The sequence below is a fragment of the Eleginops maclovinus genome, chromosome 1, assembly GCF_036324505.1.
Source record: "Eleginops maclovinus isolate JMC-PN-2008 ecotype Puerto Natales chromosome 1, JC_Emac_rtc_rv5, whole genome shotgun sequence".
NCBI lineage: Eukaryota > Metazoa > Chordata > Actinopteri > Perciformes > Eleginopidae > Eleginops > Eleginops maclovinus.
Genome location: NC_086349.1, coordinates 4500516 through 4515331, shown reverse-complemented (window position 1 = coordinate 4515331; position 14816 = coordinate 4500516). Strand labels below are relative to the sequence as shown.

The following is a 14816-nucleotide window of genomic DNA, read 5'->3' as shown; positions in this document are numbered from 1 at the left end:
CTAGAAAAATAAAGAGCTTTTTGAACATTAAAGCATGAAGACATGTCACAGAAGAGGCACTAAATACAAATATGAACCTAAAAAATTAGCTGAATACGGCCTCTTAAAACAAATATGACCTTATGGAGTTGAGCTCCTGATAACAAAAGAGTTGGACAGAGGCAAAAGCAGAACTTTTTTTTATTATAATAAGGTCACAATAGGACGGATACAAGGCTGCAGTGGTTCGAGCAGAGGCCCCTCACTGAGAGCCAGAGGGGCCAAAGTAAAATGTGATATTGCTCCATCCTTCTAGTGTTTCTAACTGTATCAATGCCACGTTCAGATCTTCAACAAATGGAGCAATCCCTGCTCTCAGGGGTCAGCTCTCTCTACTTCCACTGGTTCTTCTCATAGTCCCATTGGGCTCCGAAGCCCTCGACGGGGTTAACCCTCATGTCCAGCATCCTTTGCAACTGTTTGGCCTTCGACTCAGGTTCAAAGGTCCTTGGAAGGGGAGGGGACACTGAAGCAAACAGGAAACAAAGACAGAAAAAAATATATAACATTAATATTGATATACTGTATACGGACGCTGCTGACACTCAAAATATTCTAAAACATGCAAATCCCAATTGTTTTCACTCCTGTGTGTATGACTTAAGAACAGGTTGAAACTATATTGTATAGTATATCTGAAACAGGTGAAATCAAATGTTGTGTTTGTTGTTGTAATACTCCTTTGGGCCACAAGAGGGGGAAAGGTTCCACTAACCAATGTTATACTGTATTTAGGAATACAATCCATGTGAGTATACATTTCGTCATGCACTCCAAACACAATGTAAATATATTGTATTTTGGCAAATTATAAAACCTCACTGTCATGTCTTTCTTTGGCTAGAAATGTGTTTTATTGGGTGCTTATACATTTTGGGAAAGACATGTTTTGTTATATTTAGAACACAGTGATGCACTTGTTAAAAATGCATATTACAACAACAAACAATACCAAAAGTTATCCTGACATGAAAGTAAATGTTTTTTCACCAGGCAAAGCTTTTCCCATGTTGTTTTTCAGATGACATTCATAAGGAACTAAAACAATTATCCAAGCAACACCTTTTGCATCTTTTTTTAAGTCATAAAGGGAAAGAAAACATTCATTTATTATTAACTAAGATAATGTATCACCACAATCTGTTATTCTCACTTGCTTCTCAGGGCTGCCTTAGCAGACATTTAACCGGTCAAATGCTGGTGAAATGCATAAAGCCTAAAGTCCACTTACAGGGCTCTGGTTTTGTACATGCGGCCCAACTGGTAATGCTCTCTGATACTTAAAAGGAACAGAGCCATCAATAATTCTGTTAGTGACAGCTGTGATCAGTGAAAAATATCTGCTGTTAAAAAGATCTCTGGCAAGACACATTTACCCTGCGTGTGATGTTCAGGCAGAAATGGTGTCTGTTCTTAGCCTCTTGCAATATTACTGTCTAATATATAAGAGACTGTCACAGTGCAAGGCAGATTTACCGTAGGCTGCCTGCCAAATGACCAGCAGGCCAGTCAGGCCTAGGAAGAAGAACATCCCTCCAAACACACTCTTCCACTCTGATGACTTCTGGTTCATCTCTGGGTAGGTCTTACAGAAGGAGATCCGGTACACTGCAGGCGGGGAGGGAGGTCATAAGAGATAGAAAAGTTGTCCTTTCTTTTCCTATTGTGTGCACGACTGCATGTATTTAGTGAAACCAGAGCTAGTGATAAAGTTTGAATGGATGGTGGTGTCTGTTGAGTAGCTGCAAAACTCTCCCTATCTGAATCCTTTCTCAAATGATGGAAAAATTAAAATAAATCTACCAGCATACTCTTCTCCCTCCTCTGTAGTTGGCAATTCATTGTATTTAATATGCTCACCTAAGGTTTTTAAACGTTAATATACAAATTAACAGTAATTATAGCTATCAGATTAATGGAGTAAAAAGTACAGTAATCCAATTGCCTGTAATGTAGTGCAGTAGAAGTAGAATCCAGCATAAAATTAAAATACAGTACTACTTCTGTAAATGTACTTTGTTACTTTTCAACACCGGTTGCCCTAGGCCTTAAATGAAATGTGGTTTATGAGTATTGAATTGAACAAATATACTGTATTTTTTTAATAAGTACATTGCAATCACACATAGGAGCTCCATAGCGCTTGTCGAGTGTATTTATTCATTGTAGCTTTTTTAAAGTTGGTTGTGATGTGTGTTTTTGGCCTGCGTGTAGAGAAGAACCTACAGGCCAGCTTCTCCTCGTTGCTCAGCTGGCCCCAGGGTCCTTTTTCCTTCTCTTTCAGGCTCTTGTCAGCAGGGGTCAGGACATCTTTGTAGGGTTTGTCAGGCAGGGGGGATTCCCGACGGTCACTGTACATCGGCTTTGACATGTCCACTGACTCTGACACCTCTGGATGGATGGATGGACAGAGACAGGGAGTGACACGTGTGGAACCAAACTGCTGCAACAACGTACAGTCAAGACTCAAGAGAACATTTTAAAACCTGAGTTTGGAAAATGATAACATGTTGTTTAAACACATCAGGGTACATTTCGTGATGCAGCAGTGCCATCTGCTGGTTTGAGGTCCTGTTCTGGTACATTGGCCTTCTAAATACTAGGAAAAAGTTACAGAGAAAATGCATAGTGTATGACTAGTTAATCTAGATTGGTTCATTTGAATGTGGTTGTATTCAGTGCTTAAAGAACAATTCTTATGTAAAAATATTAATATCACACTGTGAAAATACTGTTGCAAATAAAAGTCCAGCATTATTAATTGTATACTTAGTAGTAATAAGTATTTTATGCAGAAAATGTTACTATATATGTTATATTACATATTATATAACTAAACTATTTTTCCTTGTGCATTCATTTAAAAACAGGATTCTACCATTGTAGTAGTTTGAGGTGGGGCTCTGTTTTGTATAGGACTGGAGCTAATTAATATATTCATTCTTCTTCAATTTATAAAAATAAATGTTTTCTCTATCAAAATATATGCCAATTAACCTTTAATTCAAACGATGGATTGTTTAATTTATGACATAACGTAATTATTTAAACTGTATATTTTGTATGCACACATCTTAGTAGGCTTAGCTAAGGCAAATTAACTAGCTAACGCTGTGACTTAAAAAGGTCTAATATTCCCTCTGAAATGAAGTGACATACAAGTATAAAGGGGCATAAAAGGAAAAACTCTGGTGTGTACATCATATTTATAATTAGGCCAACAGGACTTAGTTAATGTACTTTTCATCACTAAGAGTCTAGGTTAGGCTAAGCTAAAAATATTAGCAGTAACAAGCGTGGCCGAACGCGGTGCTTTCTGGGGCGGCGCAGAAATATATGCCCTCACAGAAAGAAGCTTTTCAAAGACGCAGGGGAACGTTATTTTACTAAATAAAGTGGATAAACGAGATCTGTACTTCTGAATTAAAATACCATCAATGTTGTTAGTGCCTACACCTGTCTGACATTTAAAAAATGTTACATATTTGGTCTCCTTTACAAACGGCTGGATACAAGACAAGGACCAAAGACAACTTTACAACCATCCGGACAAAGGTGAAATAGCTGATGTTATGCTGAGAAAACGTTTGTTTATGCATTAATCTGCCGGTATCTTATGTGAGCTGCAATGTTTCATGTTCAATCTCATATCCTGTGTAATGGTTTGTTTTACTGCCGTATGGCAATTCCGTTTGACTCTGAAAATAATCGAATGTGTTCATCACCACCTATAATTCGTTAACAGTTTGTCCTATAAATACTTATTTTGCTAGCCGGCCAAGTTATGAAAACACTGGGTGACATGTTACCGTGACCATGGCTAGCCATCCTCGCGCTGCTGGTAGTCAAGGCAACAGTAGCGCGCCTGGCCATCAGGCTTCCCATGCGCCCTGCAGTCAGACGGAGCATCTGGAAACAGGTCAGTAAAATAAAAGTTTAAATTCCGACAACACAATGAAATGTGGTTAGTAACTATCATTATTCACTGTCTTGGTTTAACAAACAAGTTGGACCGAATTTAATACAAAATCTACAAATCTATGATTTCTTTCTCATGACAGGAACCCTTCTTTGAAAATATTAGGAGCCCGTTATTTTAGTGATGTAGCCATTGTTTCATATCACATTTCAAGTGCTGGATTTTAAAGTTATGAATTTGCTAATTTTCTTATACATTTGACATTATTTTTCCAGTCTTCAGCCATGCACAACAAGTTGCATTTATGTCTCTCAGAAGGCAGCAATAACCCAACCGACAATTCATTAAGGCAAGAGAGTTCTGTTTGAACCCCTGTACAGGCTCTGCACATTTACGTGTTCTAAATTGCCCATAATGTTTTAGTTTGCTGTAGTGTGAAATTTTAATCGGCCATTGATTCTCTTTTAAAAGCCATCAGTGGACATACATGTCTGTGTGTGAGGTGTAATTCACAGCAGTGGTTCAGGAGATCTCATTAAGAGCTTTATTAAGGTGGTCTGGATGAATGCCAAATCCCCTCTTTGTCTGGACACCTCATTATCTTTTACTGCTAAATATACTGCGTCACAAGGCAATGAAAACCCAGCCATTAAAGTAGAATTCAAGGTTTAAAGGCACCGACCCTTACACGTAGAGCCTAGGAGGGCCAATACTGTTCAGATATTATTATGTGAAAATATAAGGATGTGCGTGTATCTTATACCTTAAATCATCTGTCAGCAAAGATGAAGGCTACACTGAGTGTTGGGTATTTAACATTGGAATTATAATTCCTTTTATATTCTAAACATTTAGACTTAGGCATTGCACACATTTGCACTTTGTAATTAAATTAAGAATGTTTAAACACTGTTGACCAATCATAACTGCTGCCAATTGCTTAAATAAACAACGAAGCAGTCATATTGCAAAACTAGGTCATGCTGTGGGCTAGGTCTTTCTTCATTGGGAGAGAAAAATAATAGTTTCACAGTTGGTGCATGATTTATTTTAGACAGTTTAATAAAGAAAAGTGAAGCCATACAAATGCATTACAAGCTAAAAGGTAAGGGAGGGGGAGAAAAATTGGTATTGTAAACATTTTGTAAGTGGTATTGGGTTGTTTAGGAAAATATTATAAATAAGCTGTATTGTTGACGCTCCATTGATAAAGGCATGGCTCTACGTCACTCTGATAGTCACCAGGTGATTTGTATAAGGAGTGATACTGGCATGACCGTACAATTAAGCACCTTAACACTGTGGCATAAAACAGAGCTTTAACCATGCATTGATTGTGCAGAGTTTATGTTCACATTGATTTAAGTTTCTCAGTAATATTCGTAGCAGCTTTCCTCGTATTGCTGAGCGCTGGTCCTTTCACCTGTTGTTCCGTGGCTTATCACAAATACACAAAGTAAGGCAACATGGCGGACATTGGCATTTATTCAATTTTAGAGTCCGAACTGACCTTCTGAGAGAGGCAGAGTAAACAGCAACGTTTAATATGTTTTACTAACACATTTCAAGAAAAAAAAATGTGTGACCAACTTTAAGACATTTCTCAGAATCCATGTTTATGCAATACTTTCTTTTTTCCCTGCACAATCAAAAATGTCTCTAAGCACCAAATATTACTTTGCTTCTGGAATAAATATAGCCCGACATACTTCTAACTGTCGAGAAAGCATTTTTTACCTCCTATCCCAACACAGATGCAGTATATTTGTGCAGTTAAACTAATCTTCAACTAGATCTCTGTCATGGTTTCCTGCACGTCCGCCACTCACCCTAGCTGTGTGAGGAGGGGGGGGGGGGGGGATTCTCATCCCCTCTTTTACACAGTGCCCAAATACATTATTGCCTGTTTATTTGATGCTGCAAAGCCACAATCTTGATACTCACAGTGGTCGTTTGAGAGTGAAAGTGCAGGGTTAGAAGATGCAACAGCCAAACGGAACAGAAAAAGTTTCTCCCGTCTCCTCGTTGCTCTTTTTATCGCCACCAACGCTAAGCAGAAACCAACTAGTGGGCGGGAGAGAGGCTGGATGGGAGGGAGAGGATAAGGAGAGGGAGGGAGACCAGTGCAAGTAAACAATCTGGAAAAGCGTCTGATCGGAGAGAGAAAGTGGGTTGGGTTTAGCTGCAGATCATAAGATATACTGACTCTTATTTCCCTCTCCATCATCATCCCCCTCACTGTCATCACTGCTCCTGTGCAGACACAGAGAGAAGGGTCGCTTTAAGTGAGGTTTTTTTAGGACACAGAGGAGACTTCCTTCTACAGTGGGTGGGGAATGCATAGCAGAGTGAGAGAGTCAGTGGTTTGAGGAAAAAGAAGGGCAGAGCCACAAAGAGATATAATGCAACCTTTTAGGTTTCAAGGTTTCAAGGCTTTATTGGTCATATGCACAGCATATACAACGTATATGTTGGCAATGAAAATCTTGTGTCGCGTGCTCCTCCAACAACTCAACATACATGGTACAAATAAGATAAATAAAATAGTGCCCCCGACTAACCAGTGCAGGTTGGCACCAGTTCAACGTTAGAGCTGCTGGCAGAGGTCCAGGGCCATCTGCCTTTTTGTGGGGTGTAGTTCACACACAGTGCAGCCGCAGAGTGGGGAGGAGAGTCTCAGGGTCGGGTAAGGACAAACTTATTCTTAGTGACCCTGCTCTGCTTGGCTCTGAACACACTTTCCAAAACACACAGGAGCACCAAACATAAGGGGCAGTAAAATGAGAGTTGTAGACCCTACACTTTTTTGGATCATGCATGCTAGCATACAGGCTTACACATACAATAGGATCATTATTGTCTGGTTGCCAATGAAAAATGGATTAATCAAGCTAGTGTGCTTTGTGTGGTACCAGCCTCTGTCAGTATAGCATCAGCATGGAAGCCATGCTCTGAGTGTCAGTTTGAGACATGCATGTTGAAGGCTGCAGAAACCATGTTCCCGGGAGAGGAATTTGAGATGCTATTGAAGCTTTTAGGTTGCAGATGTTGAGCACACAAACGAAAAACTGCAACCTATTGTTTCTAAAAAATATCTCAGGCTGTTTATCAGATTTTTTTTGATGGTCTGAAGAAAGGGAGCATTTGCAGGTGTTGTTTAAAGGTAGTTATGCATGTTTCGAATGGTCCAGCCCAGATCAAAATTAAGATGAAATTGGGCTGTATGTGCAACTAAAATGCATTTGACATCCCCCTTCTAAACAATAACACAGATTAAGTAGTAAGAACATGTACAATAAGTGTAGGGGCCAAATTGCATTGAGTTTATTATTTTTGTTATTATTATCACTTTTATTTGTATTTCACTTCCGGTAATTGTCACATGGGTGTGGTTTGTGGATATAGGTCACCTGTTGCATGCTGGGGCTGAATGACAGAGCTTGTGCAGACATTTTTTCGGTTGACCGTTTTTGGTCCTACTAAAGTTATCTTTTAATTTATACAGCTCGGAGAAAATGAAGAGACCACTCCAAATGTTTCTTAAATCTTTATCTCTACATGTATGGCAGCCAGTCCAGTGTCTGTTGAATTCCAACACTGAGAAATGTTGTCCATAGTTTATAGAATACAATAATAAAAAACCTCATAAATACGTATAAATAATAAAACAAGAGAAAATGATAATGCTGAAGTGGTCTCTGTATATTAAACATGATGGACCACTCAAAACTGTAGTATGGACTGATAGGGAAATATTTTCCTCAGCCCATAACTCTGACCCAGTTTCTTCTGCCCTCACTAAGGCCTGCAACCTGCTGTTCTCTCAGTGTCTCCTTACTCCTGCCTCAGCTGATAGAGGTCTTATAGTACTCTGCCTGTTTTATCTTGTTATGAAGTATGTTGATTATTCTCTCAGAACCAGCTGAATACATGTGACCGAGGGACAAATCTTCAGAATTGGTCGGGCAGCCGCTGTATCAACTTGTGGATGCAGCACATGTCTTATCAATTCTCCTGCCGTTCACTTCATAATAAACCTTCAGTGTTTGCCATCAGGTTCCAGCTCTCCACGTGTCTCTCTGAGTTTCGTCTCCATGGCTTCAGAAGTTTACATCACACGGACATTATTATCGAAAATGCATCATAGCACCAAGCCAGGCTTAGCCTCTTGGCAACCCAAATTTAAATGGAATTTGGCCGCAATAATAAGCCTTGATGTAACTATTTACAGAGACAAAACATCCCTGAAAAGTAGGCCTACTTTTACTTCTTTATAGCCGGAAATCTCTGATATGCTTGAACTTAATTCAGCAACTCTTTAGATCTCCAAAAACTTCCAACTCTTTAATATGTTTTATTGTGAGTTTTGAAGATATAACTAGTTTCAATAGAACCTTTTTTTCTCCCTTGTGTTATTGTTTGGTATGCAGAGGGCAGTGAAGCAGGCAGTCAGTCAGGTGCCTTTGTGTCATTGTCCAACATGTTGTGTTATATAACCCTGGAGCACGCCAGCCCGGCCACGGCTCATCACAGGCTGCATATTTTCCTGCTTTCATTCCACCAGCACACTCCAAAGTACATTCAGAGTAGCAAAGTTGTTTAACCCTTGTGTTGTCTTCCTTGTCCTTTCCTTGTCTGATTTATATATGTATTTGAGGAAGGACCATGCATACAATACATTCATCTCAGAAAAGAGAAGAGAGGATTTATGCCAGATTTTAGCTCACAGCTCATTTCCATCTGCAGTCCTTAGGCAGGTACATAACAATCTCAAACATTTCATAATGTATCACACAAATAATTACAAGTCAATACAATAGTACATAGTACAGTTAAAATATAATATTACAATACAGTTAAAATAGAAAAACTCAGATTACAGTGTAATTAATGTTGGCATGACTGGTTGCTTAATATCCATTTTTTTTGCACCATAGGAGAAAGTGTGAAAGTCAGTGCAGGTTTTAAGCTCAGCTCTGAGAATATTCCAGTGTTTGATGGTCGTAAATGAAAACACAGATTGTGCATAACCCCACCGACACTCTCCACCTGCAGCTGGAAGGACAGCGCAGCTCCTTCTCCAACAGACTGCTCCAGCTCCGTTGTCCCAAGGACAGATACAGGAGAACATTCCTGCCCACTGCAATAACTCTGTACAATAATTCCCCTCTCGCTGGCAGACAACTCACTGCTCCATTGCCTCTCTGTTAACTGGGCTTAACATGCACACTTTACACTTATATTATATTTTCATTTGATATTCCATTTCATTGCACTATTTTATCTGTATATTTCTTATTTTTATTATTGTATTTTGCTGCTGTAACACAAACATCTCCCAGTTTGGGATGAATAAAGTATTTCTGATTCTGATTCAAAGTGTGCCTCAGAGGGACGGTTATATCTGCATTTAGTGCAGGTCTAGAGTTTCTGCAACTCTGCTCAGGGTGGAGCTGAAAAAAGCTCTTCAATAGTGGTGTTGTGTCATTGTAAATAAAATAAATACAAATCTAACATTTCAATACAGAACCAGATTTTCCAAATGTAACAGTTTGTATTTGGACAGTATCTTGCAGGATGGTTGTAATGACTTCTTATGGTAGACTTTTAAGGCTTGTATAGAGAACCTTGATTGGTCTCAGAACAGTCTTAGTTGCCTGGGACCAGCAGGTTATACAGTCGTGGAGATGTGACAAGAGTCATGGCGTGCAGAAATATTTTTGATGCTGCTATGGTTCATGAGTTCCTGATGTGTCTAAATTTGAAAATGTTATATTTTTTATAGCCAACACCTGTGTCCTCCCAGTTTGACTATTTTTTATAAAGCATATAGTACAAATGACCACACTAATCTGTGTTACACCTTTTAAGGCAATTTATTATCACAAATTTGACTCTAATTTTAGAAATGTATAGTCAATAGATCTCATTTACACAAAATCAAACCTACATTCTGAGTTGAAAAAGGAAATAATGTTGAATAGTTTTATAAGATTGACTCAAGAAGACAACAGATGCTGTACATTCACTAAAACCCAAAACCTTATGAAGGTGATCATAATTATTTTCCCGTGGAAAAACATAGTATACAAGCAGCAAGCATGTTATTGTTGTGGCGCAAACATAAAATAACCCGAGGACAACAAGGTTAATATAAACAGGTTTATAAATGATCAGCCAGTTTATAATCTTGGAGTTGTAGTGCTGTCTGAACTGCAACAATAACTAAACTACGCTACTTCTACTCCTCAGAAGCACACATTATATTTGTTTTTGTTTTCCCCACTACATTTCCCTCACAGCTAATTATATACCCTGCAGGATCTGATTACACATACAAAACATAATCTGATTACACATACAAAACATACAGTCAGTCGCAAGTTTATTTTGTACAAATAGTTGAATATATCGTAGTCCAACAGCTCCGCAATAAATCCTGCCTTCATGGAGGTTTACTTCCTGTTAGAAGTGTTTCAGAGAGGTCTATTCTCTGATAAATAGATCCAAAAGGGTCTACTTCTGGCCCGTTGCTAGTTTTTACTTCTGCAAGAAAACTGGCAGAAGTTTTTGACTGCGAGTTTTATGAGAAGCAGTTTAAATAATAACCGTGGAATGATGTCATTAGCTCGCTTGCTATGCTAGCTTACACGCCGTGCCAGTACATTATGATGTAGCACATTTTTAAGCTAACACTGGTCTCATTGAACTTTTTCCTGAATATAAAGGTGTTGGATTCGTTTGTAGCCACTCGGGGTCAGCAGAACAACCTGAAACCACATCAATGACTCTGTATCCGCTTAGAACGTTGACGTGCTGAATAAGTTAGCACACAGTGGCACACTTAGAAGACACAGAGCTACAGTATGGTTTATTTCAACGTTGTGTTTCTGGCCACTGAACAAATATAAGTCCTGTAATCACTCTCAATTTAGTTTTAGATCAACACCTGAGGGAAATGTATATCTTAAGCTAAACCGTAACAGCTAAATAAGTCCACCTCTTGTATCTATTTAAGGTTGCAGACTCGGTTTTTTTCTCCATCATGTGAACCTGTTTGAGTCTCTCTAACTGCTGACTCATAGTTGATGATTTTTCATCCTTCCAGGCATCTTTTTATTGATTCATAATGTCACTTTATATACCTCTGAGCTGTGCCATATGTCTAAGATCTTAACAAAATTAACAATAAATCGAGGGAACTTACGCTTGATCATTTTGTCACTTCAACACTTTTCCAGACACTTGAATGTTGGGCAGTCCCAAGATATGGTCCCCTAACTTTCCATTAAATCTCCAATTTAAATGTTTTAATGTTTCCAATGTTTATTGATTCCTTTGAATTATTATATTTAATTACAATGTCCTTTTTTGCTCGATGTTCCAGTTATTTTGTGAGGTATCAGGTATAGCTCTTTTTTTTATAAATATGCGCTTTTTAGTTGGAAAGCGTTCTTCCATACTATTAATGTCGTTTTCTATTTTATTGATTTATATATTGTTATAACAGACTCTCTCTCTTTCCTAATGGCCTTTGATATAGTGTCTTATTTGGAGGTACACTTTGCAAGCTTAAGTTGTTTGTGAAGTTTAGAAAACATCTTCTTAACCTACTATCCCACGTGGAAGGGGGAATTGGTATGTTTATTGGGAAGTACCATGCATGTCCACTAGAAAGCAGCAGCAGACAGACACTGTGGGTAAGAGCTCAGAGAAAAGATACATTTCTACTCTACTCTACTCCTTTTGAAATAAAAGCATTGTGAAATAAAAAAAACAAACCAATATGTCATTTGCAACTGAAACAAAGCCAAGCGTTCATCTTGCTGAAACTGTTCCAGGCCATATTTCACTTGAACATCTGCATTTGTTTCATCTGACAGTGGCCTGAAGCATGCACAATGCACAATTACCAGCATTTAAGTTGTGTGTCAACAGTGCTGTAATAATTCAGAATTATGAACAGTAAAAAATTCTTATTTATGAATAATTGTTGACAAGATCTCTTTTATTATGTTTAACGACTCAGGCTCATAAGTGGAACTATATGTAATTGGTTCTATTATCCATCAAAGCACTTTCCAACCTTTTCTGGACAGTTGAGACATCAGATGTAATTGTTTGGTCATTTAGGAACTACTGATACTTCCTCAAAGCTCATTTGCCGGTCCTGTTTTCTAAAGCATACCGGTTAACACAGATTGAAACCTTGAAACCTTGAAACCTTAACACAGATGCGCCAGTAGAAGCTCCAACTTCTTGTGGGAGCCGTTGTCTGCCAGTATCGTTACTCAGCCACATAGTGACGGAACCGTTGGCTTTCAGCTTCCATTTTTGGAAAAGCATCTGAAGCAAAGAAACAAAAACATGATTGGTGAATGGCACATTTTCCAGAAATACATCCAGAGCAGCCTCGTAGAAGATTAAATGTGTTTTCCTCTCCAGAGTGTTGAAGCGACTCACTCGCTGTAGCGAAGACGAAGCGTTCGTCAGACGGGACAGCAGCTGCCAGCCAACACAGGAGGGCACGCGTCCCTGATTCATTTATGGAAATTAGGTTGGACCGTGACGGTGCAAATAACCCCCTTCTCTCCCCTTTCTCTCCTCCTCCTCCACACTTTGTCTTCATCCCTGCAGGCCTTCACCCCATATTGACCCCCAGCCGCCCTCTGCTGTCCCATTAGAATTGGAGATGTTACTCCATCTCTCTTGAGGAAACGTTTGCCATCCGTCATCTCTCCCTCTCTCCTTTGTTTAATGCTCGCCCATTGTCTCTCTTCATAACAATAAAGCAGCAGAAATGAAGATTGAAGGGAGAGAATCGGGCCTGCCGGTGTCAGCTTTGAGTCGATCTGGCACGTTAACCAAACTATGGAGAGAAACGCTTCCTTAAAGGTCTCCTATTCTGCTATATTTGAACAATATATTGTTGGGCCATATCTATACAGAACATGTCTGTGAAGTGTTTTGCTCAAAATACCAAACAGATCCTCCATTGTAGCATGCTTCATACCCCTCAGTTTCAGCCCTATTCCTGAAGTGCTGATTCTGTGACTGTCGCTTTAAATTTGAGCTGAGCTGAAGCTGGTCACGCCCCTTTGGAGCGTCATGCAGCTCTCTCTGGAGAGAGAAATTTCTAACAGAGATACTCAGCTAAACGCTGCCGTGATTAAACGCCGTATTATGTTCAAAACCACATCCAGCATTATTTCTGAAACTCTTCTCAGTGTTTACCTCTAGAACAGAGACATTATATGTATTATATACACAACAACTCTAAGTCCCTCCTGCAGACATCCTGCTGAACACACAGACACACAGAGGTGCTGCGGAGGGGATTCAGCTCGCTACTGTATATGGGGGACAATAGGTTGGTACGTGTCACGTGGGTGGGACGTTGCCAGGAGTTCAGTGTAAAGCCAGCCCACATTTCCGATATGACGTCATAACCGAAGCAAATCTTGATCAGCTCGTTTGTACCCCCGGTTTTAGAGATGTGGGTAAGGAGGAAAAGAGAGAGGGTTGTATTTTCTGACACTTCGTGAGTCTCCTTACACACCGGGGACATATTTATGTAAAAAAGACATCAAAAACTGCATTTTGCATAATAGGGGAACTTTAAAACAATGCCTACCGGCGGATCTCTCAGCAGCCTACTCAAACAGGTTTCCCATCTGACATCCTGAAAAAAGAGCGACGCAGCCCGCCGCTCGCTGACACTGACACTTAAGCCTCTTGGGTTTATAGAGAGGAGTGTCAGGAATAGTGCTTTGTCATCATCCTCATCTCCGGTTGTTGAGATGAGCGCTTCGTCACATTGTTATAATAAAAGTCGATTTAGTTTACCCTGCAGGAAAGTGACTCGCTGTGTGATTTCTCTGTGCTTTGACAGTTTTTTTCTGTCAAGTTCCTTCTTTCATCTCTTCGCTTTAACAGAGCTATCGCTTACTCAGCTGAGGGGAAACCACAGGGCAGAGAAGCAGACGGGACTCGGTTCTTGCTTGTCACTCACAAAAACGTGTCTGCAACAAACCTTTAATTCCTCTTAACACGGTGAATTCAGGTCACGCAATGCAAAAAACTCAGACTGGCGGTGGGTGGCCTCAGATGTTTCTGTCACCGCTCTGCCTCATTCTCAGTGTGCGTGAAAGCCTCAGACTCGTGCATGGCTCTTGCTGTCACTGCTTTGCCTCGGCATGTCCAGACTTGTTTAATTCTGCCTTGCTGCAGAACTTAACGAAGACTCATGCAGAATCCGGAGTGTGTGTGTCGGTACGAGAGTTTGCACGATGTCTGTCCCCTTCCCTTACACCCTTGAGGCATTGTACATAACTGGGTCATACTACCAACACTGCCATGCTAATGATCTCCTCCTCTTCTCCTTTTTTCCTCATGATGCCTCTTTCCGATCGCTCCTGCCATATTCTTGTCTCCTGCTTTGTGTTGAATTGGCGTGACTTCTGCCCTTGCACTGTTATTGGCACCCCCTCAAAGAGAACAACGAAGCATGACTAAGGGCAAAGGGACTGGGAAGTGGCTTTTATTGGAGTGTACGCTCCTAATGCATAATCCATAATAGTAGACATAATTATTTGACCATTCACTGCAGTGCATTCAGGAGGGTCCTCATTTCGGCATGCCTTGTGTTATAGTTCACCCATCTATCCCTCCATCTACTCATACATAATTTAAATGTATTAGGTTGTGGTTGCGGTGGCAGCATTAGCATGCTAAGCTCAGCAGCCCATACGTCCTTCTCCCTTGTCTCAGCCTGGTGGCTCCAAAAGTATTCCTGGACCAGATGGGATATGTAATGCCTCCTGTAGGTTACGGGTGTTAGGGGTAGGGTTAGGCAGAT

The 14816-nt window shown here is 39.9% G+C and overlaps 1 protein-coding gene across 1 annotated transcript; it reads right to left on the bottom strand.

The window, feature by feature from the left end:
- Positions 1-163: 163 nt before the first annotated feature.
- On the bottom strand, positions 164-6153 carry LOC134861767 (cytochrome c oxidase subunit 4 isoform 2, mitochondrial). The gene is made up of 5 exons (XM_063879216.1): positions 5903-6153; positions 3849-3948; positions 2266-2430; positions 1516-1647; positions 164-505 (listed from the first exon to the last, which is right to left on the bottom strand). The coding sequence occupies exons 2-5, from the start codon at positions 3946-3948 to the stop codon at positions 372-374; spliced, it is 531 nt and encodes a 176-aa protein (XP_063735286.1). The 5' UTR covers positions 5903-6153; the 3' UTR covers positions 164-371.
- Between the last annotated feature and the right edge of the window lie 8663 nt (positions 6154-14816).